The sequence below is a fragment of the Salarias fasciatus genome, chromosome 15, assembly GCF_902148845.1.
Source record: "Salarias fasciatus chromosome 15, fSalaFa1.1, whole genome shotgun sequence".
NCBI lineage: Eukaryota > Metazoa > Chordata > Actinopteri > Blenniiformes > Blenniidae > Salarias > Salarias fasciatus.
In genome coordinates, this window is record NC_043759.1 from 5,901,559 (window position 1) to 5,912,935 (window position 11,377).

Sequence of the window (11,377 nt, forward strand, 5' to 3'; positions counted from 1 at the left end):
GTAAATATTATATCATCATATTAAATTATCTTTGATGTATTATTTTTAGAAGAAGAGTGTATTAGTCATAACTTTGATTTATGTGTTTTGCTCATTCTTTTATTTTAACTTTTTGTTTATTTTTTATTGATTCAATTTAAAATACCTGTTTTTATCCAAATAAAAATATTGATACAGAAAAATTGCAGCAGTCCTTTTGAATTTCCTTGAAAAATTAAAGAAACTCCAGAAATTTAATTCTAGTTTTCTCAAAAGTGTCATAATTTAAGGAATAGTCTCTGAAAATAACACATTTTCTTACAAATTAAATGTATTCTGATATTCTAATAGTGTTATTTAGTCAAAAGTGAAGATATATCTGAAAAGGTATAATTTTTTTTCTGCCATCTAGTGACCAAAACATGAAGTTCCAGTTTGACAAGCAAAATAAATGTCATTAATCTTCAGTCTGTATCTTCATGTGTTGTGGAAACGGGGCCTGAAGAGCGCCCCTGCTGGTCAAATGAGTGTACCGTCATTAAATGGTCCCCTGCCTGCCTGCAGCCCCCGCTCAACGCCCAGATGCTGGCCCAGCGCCAGCGGGAGCTCTACAGCATCCAGCACCGCCAGCGCCAGCTGTTCCAGCAGAAGGTCCTGCTCATGAGGCAAAACATGGCCGCCGCCCCCCCCACCAAAGGAGCCCCCACCACACCTCAGCAGCAGCAGCAGTTCAGCTTCCCGGCGGGGTTCAGCGCCATGACGGGAAACCCCCCTACCTCAGCCGGCCCCTTCAGCCCCCCCGACGCCAAGCTGCCCCCCAGACTGCCCCTCGGCAGCCCCACGCTGGGGGGGCAGTTCAGCAGCACCGGGCTCTTTCAGCAGTTTGGGGGCTCCGGTGAGTCGAATGTGGAAAATGTTTTATTGAAACGGTTGTTTCAGAGGAGGCGGGACTTCTGGCATTCTGAGCGGACCGAGCTGATTGGATGATGAATGATTGGACGGAGCTGATTGGATGATCAATGGTTACAGTGTAGAAGACAAATGGAATAACTCAGGGTTGCAGACTTTTAGGACTTTTTCTCTTCCGATCATACAAACAATTTTGCTGGTTGAGTTAAAAAAAAAAACCTGACTTGGAATTCCCACCTCAGTGGGGCAGAACCTTTAGAACTTTCCCAAAATTCCCAAATCCCCGCTTCAGATGTGTATGATGTTGTGTGAACAGAAAAGCCGTCTGGGAATTCCCGCTTCAGGATTCAAGAACGTTGGAATTCCGACTGTAACGGGGTTTTAAGAATTCCTGCCAGTGGAGCAGGGTTCTACTTTACTTCCATCAAATGGAAAAAGAAGCTCAGAATTCCGCCGTGGGGTGGGCGGGGCTTGTTGGTTCATCAGATGGAAACACTCCGCTGGGAGTTTGGAAAATAACCGGAATCCTCTGAATGCCGTCTGCTCCTCCTCAGCCGTGGGCCAGCAGGACCCCCCCTTCCCTCCGGAGATGAGCCCCACCAGCCCCCTGCTGTCCCCGCCCAACTCCACCTCCCAGAGTCCTCTGCTTCAGCAGGGCCCCGCCCCCCGGCTACCAGTCACCAGACATGAAGAGCTGGCAACAAGCAGGGATGGGCAGGTGAGCGCCGTGGCGGCGGCGGCGGTGGCGGCCGGCTCCGCTCCGCCGGGCGGACTCTAACGTCTCTCTGCTGCTTCCAGCCTGTTCGCCCAGCCGGGGCAGGGCGCCGCGCAGCCGGCCTTCGGCCAGCAGGGCGTCTACAACAACATGAGCATCACCGTGTCCATGGCGGGGGGCTCGGCCGGCGTGGCGGCGCTGCCGCCCATGGGGCAGGCGGTGGGCATGAGCGGCAGCGGCCTCGGCAGCGTGGGATCGGTGTGCAGCGACCAGCAGGTCAGTGACACCCGGTTCCAGGACGAGGCAGCGCTCTGCCCCCTGCAGTGCCCTCTAGTGGTCCAGGAGGGTGTTTACAGTGAAAATAGCCTTTTTTTTTTTTTTTGTATGGTGACAGTGCTGCTCCCATATCATTAAGTCTTAAGTTCCCATGGAAACGGACATTGTTTTCTAAACGTTGCTGTAACATATCTGTGACATGAACGGTTGCCGTGGTAACGGCGCCTCGGTGTCCGAGGGACTCAAACCGCTGTCCTCCCCGCAGGTGCAGCAGGGTCCAGGTGTTTGCGGACGTCCAGTGCACGGTGAACCTGGTGGGCAGCGACTCCTACCTGAACCAGGCGTCCATCGGAGCCGCCGCCGCCACCGCCGCCGCCGCCGCCTCCCAGAAGGGCCCCGGACCGCAGGGCCCCCCAGGCAGCCAGGCCCAGCAGAAGAGCCTCCTCCAGCAGCTGCTCACCGAGTGACTCCTCCCCCCTTCCTCACCCTCTTCCACACTCTCAGCTCCTCCTCCTCACTTCTGAACGCCGCCTCCGCCTCCTCCTGCTCCTCTGGTTTGAGGAGGTCAGGGTCCGGTGGTACTTTAAAAAAAAAAAGAAAAAAAACCAAGGCTGTAAGAAGTGCGGAGTGTGTTCAGACCTGCCTGTCTAATCTGTCTGACAACCTGTCTGTCTGCCTCAGCCTATTGAAGGCAGTGTTGTCTTGCTGCTCATTCCTCGGTGACCTACTTCCTGCTTCCTGACCCAAGAAAGAAAGAAGAAGAAAAAAAAAAAAAACAAAACGACAAACCGCGACGTCATTGTAGATCTGCCAAGTTGTCTTCACTGTCGAATCAGGGCCGGCCTCCCCCCGCGGCGACGGGACGGTCCCGGGTTGGCCGGGGGCCGTGGCAGCAGCTGCAGCACCTCTGGATGTTTTGATTGAGTTTTTATTTTTGGTTCTCCGGTCTCTCAGCGATGTGGGAATGTTGAGAGGTTTCAGACCTCTGTGGCATTGTGGGATAGAAGCTCAGGATCAGCTGGCTCTGGGACTGTCTCTCTATCGGCTGCAGTGCCTGCTGGAAGTGCTCTGCTTCTCCTCCTTCTTCTTCTTCTTCTTCTTCTGCGACATATTGTTCACTTTTGTTTAAAATCTTCTGCTCTCACCTTCATCATCATCATCATCATCATCATCATCATGAACAGCCAGAACGGACCGATGGATGGATGAAAGGATGGATGGATGGATGGATGGGAGACAGACGGGATGCTGCTCAGTTTCTATTTTTTTGGAACTTACGTGTCTTTCTCCCCTCCAGGAGGAGGTTAGATTTTATTTTTTTCTTTCTCAAAGGTCTAAAAAGAGACTGTTGTTTTTTTTCTTCTTTTTATTTAACTGTCCGTCACATTTAACCCCTCCCCCCACACCTCCACCCACCTCAGCAGCTGTGAATACTGAGCCCCCCCTCGGGCTCTCTCTCTCTCTCTCTCTCTCTCTCTCTCTCTCTCTCTCTCTCTCTCTCTCTCTCTCTCTCTCTCTCTCTCTCTCTCTCTCTCTCTCTCTCTCTCTCTCTCTCTCTCTCTCGGCCTATCAGTGTTGTTTGCCACCATGCAGGCGGGTAGTATTGCTAGTATTGTACAGTACAGAAGGACAAAAGACTCACTCTTCTCTTGTAAACTTCTTTCCTCTGAGGTTTGAAAAAGAAACAAAACAGTGTAACGAATCGATGTGATTCAAGTCAGGTTGGATTTATTGATTTTTTTTTTTTTTTTTGCTATAAATTTACCTCTTTTTTTTTTTTAAGTGTTTCTCAGCATCTGATAACGGGAGGAAACTATTCCAGCTCTCCAAAATGTGAAGAAAAAGACATTTTAAAGGTACAATATGTAACATTTTCAGTCTTAAGAAGCTAGGCGGTTCGGTCTTGTAATACCACTCCTCACCACCGGGCGGTGCAGTGAGTCCGAAGATACGGCACTTAAATCTTACATACCGTACCTTTAAGCCAACCATTTACCGGAAAAGGAACAAAAGAAGAAGAAAAGCTGGATTTGACTGGTGTCCACAGACTTTCTGTTGTGATGGTTGAGAGTAATTAAGGGTTTGATTGCTTTATTATCTCTGGAGCTCGGCAGCCATCTTTCCTCATTTTCTCCTTTTTTTTTTTCTTCAGAAAACTCTGCAGAGAGTAACGTGTTTATATCCAATGTGTTAAAAAAAAAAAAACGAGGATACAGAAAGCTGCGACACACCGGAGGCGACGACGCAAAGTTACGGTGAAATGGGACCGTGGTGGGAGGAGCTTCCCGGTGAACAACAGGCCAATGAAGGAAATCCCAGCTGGCGGTTGGAAAAGTCTTCTGTTTCTAAGTTCCCTCATCTTGAGCAACGTGGAGTCGTCGGCGTAGAGGAGCCGTTCGGCTCCGTTCGACGCCGTTACCGTGGTTACATGAAGAGACGCGATTCAGTTCGATCACACTGACGTGCAGGAAGACGGCGTCGCCTCGGCGTGTAGCTGGTTAGCGGCTAACCGTTCACACATTATGTTGGTTCAGTAGGTTTAACGACAGAAACCGGGTTGAGTCACAAAAAAACGGTTTGGTTGTGTTCCTCCTCACCTCCTTTGAACGTCTTTATTTTTATATCTTTAATGCAGTTTTTTGTTTTGTTCTTTTTTTGGGATTCAACCCTCTTCTTCCTCCACGTCCGGTTCCTTGATGAAGACTTCACACACACACACACACACGCACACACACACACACACACAGACTACTGTTGCTCAGTCAGACACTGTCTCTCTCAGCAATAACACGCCCGTTTTCATTCGAAGAGACGTTTTTCAGCAGAAATCTCGGAATCGTCCCGCTGGTTCAGAACCACTCGTTGACCCCGATGGAACCCGTTCCCCCTTCATCAGAGGCCGCGCGGAGCCTCCCCGCCGCTTCGACACGCTAACGCCGCCCGGCTCCTTCCCGCGGCGGCATGCCAGGTCTACATTCCTCCAGACGTTCCAGCCCCAGAACCACTTTGCGCTCGTCGGGTTCTGGACCGATCTGGTCCCGACCCAACATGAGTCAGACTGAAAAGCTTCACCAGGACCAACCAGACCCGTTTCTACTGCTGGGGAACGGCTAACGGACCGGCGCTAAATTCACCCAAACCGTGGAAACGTTTCCCGATTCTCACTGACTTGGATTCAACCGTCGTCCCTCAAAATCCTCATAAATTCCCTCTTTGGAATTGATTTGTGACGCGTTACCAGATTTTAAACAGCTTCAAGTTTGTTTTGTCTGAATTAAAGTCCAAATTCACAAAGACAATGTATAAAATATCAGAAAAAAACATTCTAGAACAAAAAAACAAAATCTAGAAATTAAAAAGAAAAGTTCTCCAAATTACAGTTTTTAGGGCACAAGAATAGATAAATGGATCATGTTTTAAGAGTTAAATGAAAATATTGTGAGGAACTCAAGTTCAAGAAATGTACGTTTTTTAATTAATTTTTTCTGAATTTAGAATTAGTCAATTTTGTCAAAGCAAAAGTTTTCTGACAACACGACAAATAATCAATATATAGAAATGTAAAATTTTCAGTTTTAATTTAAAGAAAAATGCTCTTCATAATTAAAATTAAAAATGTCAGCAAAAAAATTTTCAAAATGTAATTTAAGAAATGTGAAAATGATCAAATCGTGAAATTCAAGTTAAAAAAAAATATTAGAAATTTTAAAAGTAAAGAAAATGTAACAAATTTTCATTGCAAGGTAGAATTTCTTAAAATGTTGATGAAGATTTTCTGAATAAATCAGAAATGTCTAAAGTTTCAAAGAAAGATTAAAGTCAGACATGTTAAATGCTTTTGGGTTGAAGTTACATTTAGGCAGACAAGAAATTCCGTAAAATGAAAAAAATGGACAAAAATAATTGCTAAATTCAAAAACTTTTCTTGATGAACTTTAAAAAAAATTGTTGGACATTTGTAAAAAAAAAAAAAAACAAACTCAAATTTGCAGTTTTTTCTTGACTGAATGAAACAGTCACGATGTCTCTTCACATAAGTGTGAAGTTAGCATGCTAACGGCTATTTAGTTTGCTAACGGCTAGTTAGCACGTGCGCGCAGCTGGCTCCTAGCTAGCCCTCTGTTCAGACTGCAGTGACTCTCTGCTGCCACCTGAAGGACAAAACCTCCGTTCCCTGAATGTTTAATCCTGCACCTTTAACCTCAAGAACCGCTGCACAAAACAAGCTAACGTTAGCGCGCTCGGCGCTAGCAGACTCTCGTCCTGGTAGCTTTTTTTTTTTCTCTCTCTCTCTCTTTCCTTCCATTGGATGGTGAGGCGGCGACGGTGGCGCGGCACAAAGCGGCTGAATGTAGTAAAGTTTCCTCCCCGGATGTTCCCGTCACTTTGCGTCCTCATTACGAGAGTCTTGTTTGTTTGTTACGCGCAGCAAGAAGAAGAAGAAGACGACGACGACAATATGCCAAATACATCCAGCATAATATTTACTTTTTATGCAACAGATGGAAAAATCCCTCCTTTGGTCACTACAGTTAACAGGTACCAGGTTAGGTTTGTTTGTTTTTTTTGTTTTTTAATAAATATCTATAAATATATATATATATATATATGTTTCACAATGTTAACAATGTATATAACAGAGAAATGTGAATATGTATTTGTTCAGAATCAAAAAAGTAGCGCTCCGACTTTGTGGTAAATAACTACTCGCCTCCTCCGCCATGTTTATTTTTTTTTATTTGATTTTTGATTTTCTACTTTTCTTTTTTTCTGATGATGTCTGTACGTTGATGACTATCGGTGAGTGTCTGTGTGTAAGTGATCAATACTGTATATCTGGTGTTCTCCGAGACGGGAAACAGTGGGAGACGTCCGTGTGGTTCTGTTTGTCCTTCGCCTCCGTTTCTGCTCACGTGTTCAAACTATGCCAGAGAATTGGGTTTTTATTGAGTTTGTTTGTTTTTCTAAGCGACTGCTGAATGTGATTTTACTGAGAGAGAGAGAGGAGAAGCAGTGTGGACTGGCTTTTTGTACGGGTTAATTTAAAGAAAACCACAAAAATACTGACAAAAAAAGGCCATATTATTTAATTTTCTCTGTTGTCAAAAAGGTTTAAGCAGAACCGGGAGAGTGGAGCCTTGGTTTTTCTATCTTGTTTTTTTTTTTTTTTGGCGGGGAAATGTTTTCCCGCCGTTTGTTGAACTGATGTAGCCTCTTTTGTCTCCGAGCGTACATCAGCTGTAGGAAACGACCAAAGTCAGAAGATGTTTGATGGATCTGATATGCAAAACCTCATTATCGCTGGACGAGACGTAAATGTAGCGCCCTTTTTTTTTTTTAACTTCCTCCCCGTCCGTTAGACTGCTCTGCTTCCACATATTTCCACTAAATGTTCTTCATTGGTGTTTTATTTTTTTTACACTACTGATCTTTTCATAAATTTGTTCAATGTTCCGTCTTTCATATCAAGTTTCTCTTCTCAGTCTTTTAGGTTTTCCAGATCTGCAGCAGTCGTCCCAAAGTTGAGTTAGCATCGAGAAGTGTCATGCTAATACTAACGCGAACCTTTCTCCTCATCGATAGCCATTTTTCCCCAAATTAGCTTTAAAATTCTACACTCTAAGAATTGCTTGATACTATCCCTATTTTTTTCAAAATGGTTTTGTTTTTATAAAATTTGAACTATTGATTTTATAGAGAAGTTTCACTATTAAAAAATGTCGATAAAAAAGTCCCGTTTGCAAGCTAGCTTTTTTCTATCTCTTCAAACTTTTCCTATAATTTGCTCTAATCTGCAGCGATTTGTCCCAAAGTCTGATCGGTTTAGATCATCAATTGCTAATATTCTCATCTGATGTTTTTTTAGGCCTTTTCCTCATTTTCTCCCAAATAGTGTTCCCTTTAAATTGGCCCATTCTGTCATAATTTGTACTAAAACTGGTGAGTTCGAAAACATATTTGCTTGTAAATTATTTTCTTGTTGAGTTTTTAGCATGCACGCTAACATGCTAACATTTAGTTTGTCATTTTGTGCTAAATTTCAGTGATCCGCCCCAAAGTTCAGTCTCTTTAGGTAACTCACTGCTCTTTTCATGCTTACACTTCCTTTCATCTGTTTTCGTGGTTTGTTTTGTCATTTTCATCCTTTCACGATCTCTTCTAAAAGTTCAGTCAACTTCGAATCGTCCCCGATTTCTGAAACGTTTCCGTCCTTCAGAGAAACTCATGTCGTCAAAAACTTCCCAAGTCCATTTTAAAACCTTATTTCACCCCAGCTCAGGTTTTTTTTTTCCCCTCCTGTTTTTTAAAGCTTGTTATGCACTATTCCATCTGCAAAAACATCCAAACTTAAACCGATTAAAAGCATCTTTGCTTTTTTTTTCTTTTTTTTTTTTTTTTTTTTTTTTTTTTTGCCAATGAGGTCTTTAGAGCCTGAAGTGCTATCACCCGTTTACAGGAAGTACATTTTAAAAAAGCAAAAAAACAGAAAAACAGAAACATTGCAACCGCTAGCTATGCACCTTATCGAAAACAAGCATTTTCCTCACGTAAACTTGTAGATTGAACACTGGAGCAGCTCTTAATTTGAAGGTGTTTCGTGTTTCCTCCATGGCCTGGATCCTTTATACCAAACTTGAGGTGCCTCCTGTATATATATCTGTATTCTTCTTCTTCTTCTTCTTCTTCTTCTTCTTCTTCGCTGTTTGATGATATTCTGACCTTGTGAAGCAGGGTGTGTTTTTTTTAAAGACAACTAATCCTTTTTTTCCACATTTGTAAAAACAAAAACGAAACAAAAAAAAGTTAACTGTACAAAAAGTTTTTTACACATGTAGACGTTTAATCAGATTATTCCAGGAATTTGCAAATACAATCTAATTTTGCACTTTATATATATAGATATAGACATCGGATTTAGTCGGAGTGAAAAAGGCCATCAGAAAATCAGATATTCAGAGATCAGATAAAGAAACGAGCCCCGTGAATGTAAGAAAAAAAAAAAAAGTTTTTTTATTTGAAACTCGACGAGCGAACGAGATAATTGTAAACTCAGTTTTGTCGACTTTCTTTATAATGTGACCTTTTCTCTTTTCTCTCAGTCTTTACACCAACCGATCCTCAGTATGATGACTATGCTAATCTTGTTCAGGTGACCTCCTCCTCCTCCCCCCTCCTCCCCCTCCTCCACAGGTGTACTGTTTTACAAAAACCTTCTCCAGCTTGAACTCTCAGAACATTCCTCCTCATCAACACTTCTCTCTGTAGCCTCTTTTTCCTTTTCCTCCACCTCTGAAGCAAGCTAGCGTTTGTTAGCGTAGCCGCACACGCCCGCGTCTCCCGACCACAATTCTTCTTTTCAGTCCAACACGGACGCGTCGGCACTGCGAAAAGACCTGCGAAGCCGCGACCCTCGTCTTCAATTTCTAAATGAGAACACACTTTACCAGGATTCTTGAATTTAAACACAGATGCTAGCGTCACGTTAGCAGAGCTGTTCGGAACAGGCACGTAGCCGCGGTTCTGCTCGTCGTATTAGCGTAGCGTCTTTCTATTCTAATGTGGACGTTAACTTTACGTCAGGTAAATAACATTTGTAGCTGTGATTCTTCTGACTTTTTTTTTTATCCGACACAGATTGCCGGCGATTGTTAGCATAGCTGTGCACCCTAGCATTAAATTACAGCACACTGAGCCGTTATGCTTCTTTTTGGACGTTAAATCTTAGCTGTGCAGGATACAGTAAATCACTGCGGCTCTTTTTAATCGAACATGGTTCCTGTCCTTGTTAGCATGCACACTAGCTAGCATCAGATCACAACAAATGTAGCCGCGATACTAATCTTGGTTCTCTGACATGACGACTAGCTTTGTGTCGGCGTAGTGTTAGATGCTAGCGTTAACCCACAACGCAAAGTAGCTGCAGTTCTTTGCAGTCCTTCACGGGTGCGAGCCGTGAGTTAGCATAGCCATACATGCTAACCGTTAGCTGTTTTTCCCGCTTGAGTCATTTTGTGGTGTTGCTGCGACCGGAGTCCTGGTTCAGGTGTATCTGTTCGTACAGCGTCGCGTGTCGTCAGCGCTGCCTTATTGGGACTGAGGTTTCGATCGTTCAGACACGTTAGCATGAAAGACGGAGGCTCGTCGTCCTTTTTGTTCCCCACACAGTTTTTTTTTTCTTTGTTCTTTTTTGTAAAGGCGACAGTAACGTTTTCTCTGGAGAGAAATGAGAAGAGAAAAAGACCAAGGTTCCACTTTCTCCCTTGTACAAATTAATATAAATAAATATATATATAGATATAAATATATATAATACATTTTACTCATTTTTTTTGTCCAGTTTTGTATATTACACTCATGTAAAGTTTGTTTTTCAAGAGGCATCGGAGCAGCTATTACAAGACAATATGAGTGACAATGTTCATCTGGGAGAATCTTATGCATGTTATATTTTCTCTCTCTCTCTCTGTCTCTCTCTCTTTCTCTCTCTCTCTCTCCCCCTCTCCTCCTGTTCAGGTTTGTACCGTGAATTTAAAGAAATCTACCTTTTCTTTGAGAATGTTGTAGACAATCAGTCTCAGGCCGGGTCCAGTTCCTGCAGGAGGCGCCGCGACGCCCCTGCAGGCTCACAGACAAACAAAACTCCACCTCTCTCTTTCTTTCTCTCTTTCTTTCTTCCTCTTCTCTATTTTTTTAATGATTATTGTTGTTTTGTTGGACGATTTTAAGCCGAAACTTTATTTTGCATCTACTGGAAGTCAGAAATCGTTGGGAGGTTTTGTTCCTTTATTTTTTAATTTTGTGTTCGTGGCTGCTCAAGTTTACACACACACACACTTCTCTACTACACTCAAAACACAAACACCTCGTGCATTGGATCCCTCTGCTTTTTGGTTTTTATTTTTATTCTTATTTTGGTTATTTGTTTATTTTTATTTTGTTTCCAAGGTGAGGATGCCAACCTTGAGGAAATGATGCTTTGACTAACAAATCTATAACATCTATGAATGTGGGAATGCAACACATTGCAATAAAAGCACCATTTGAAATGCAGCGACGGCGTCCCGTCTTTCCTGAGTCGGCTGAAAACAAAGCTTTAAATCTCATCCGATTGTGTTCCCTTCTTGAATTGTCCGTGAAGAACTTATTATTAATCAAATCACCTGAATTCTTTGTTTTCATCAGACTTTTAAACTGAAGGAGCTTAAAGCTGCTTTCACACCAGGACTGTAAAACTGCACTTTTGAGGTCAAACCAAATGCCTGTTCAGTGTCGTGCAGTTCCAACAGCAGCCTTTTGGAGGCACCGTCACATGAAACGAACTCTGACCAGTGAAGAAGTAAAGCCTGACGAATAGGAAACTGCCTCATCGATTGGTCTGGACTGAAAACTGAAGTACCGCCCACTGAGCTGGCTAGCATTGCGATCCATCTCATGCCGCCGTGACGGCCGCTGGAAAGACGGTTTGCGAGAGAGCCGAGACTCATGGTTTCAGGGGGA

General features: G+C 43.4%; 1 protein-coding gene across 1 annotated transcript in view; it reads left to right on the forward strand.

The window, feature by feature from the left end:
• Positions 1-6,940, forward strand: part of ncoa1 (nuclear receptor coactivator 1) — a 44,037-nt gene extending 37,097 nt beyond the window's left edge. Inside the window, 5 exon segments of the mRNA XM_030110008.1 lie at positions 544-874; positions 1,443-1,543; positions 1,545-1,606; positions 1,687-1,879; positions 2,145-6,940. Of these exon segments, the coding sequence (XP_029965868.1) occupies positions 544-874; positions 1,443-1,543; positions 1,545-1,606; positions 1,687-1,879; positions 2,145-2,621 (1,164 nt within the window). The 3' untranslated portion in view covers positions 2,622-6,940.
• Positions 6,941-11,377: the final 4,437 nt, after the last annotated feature.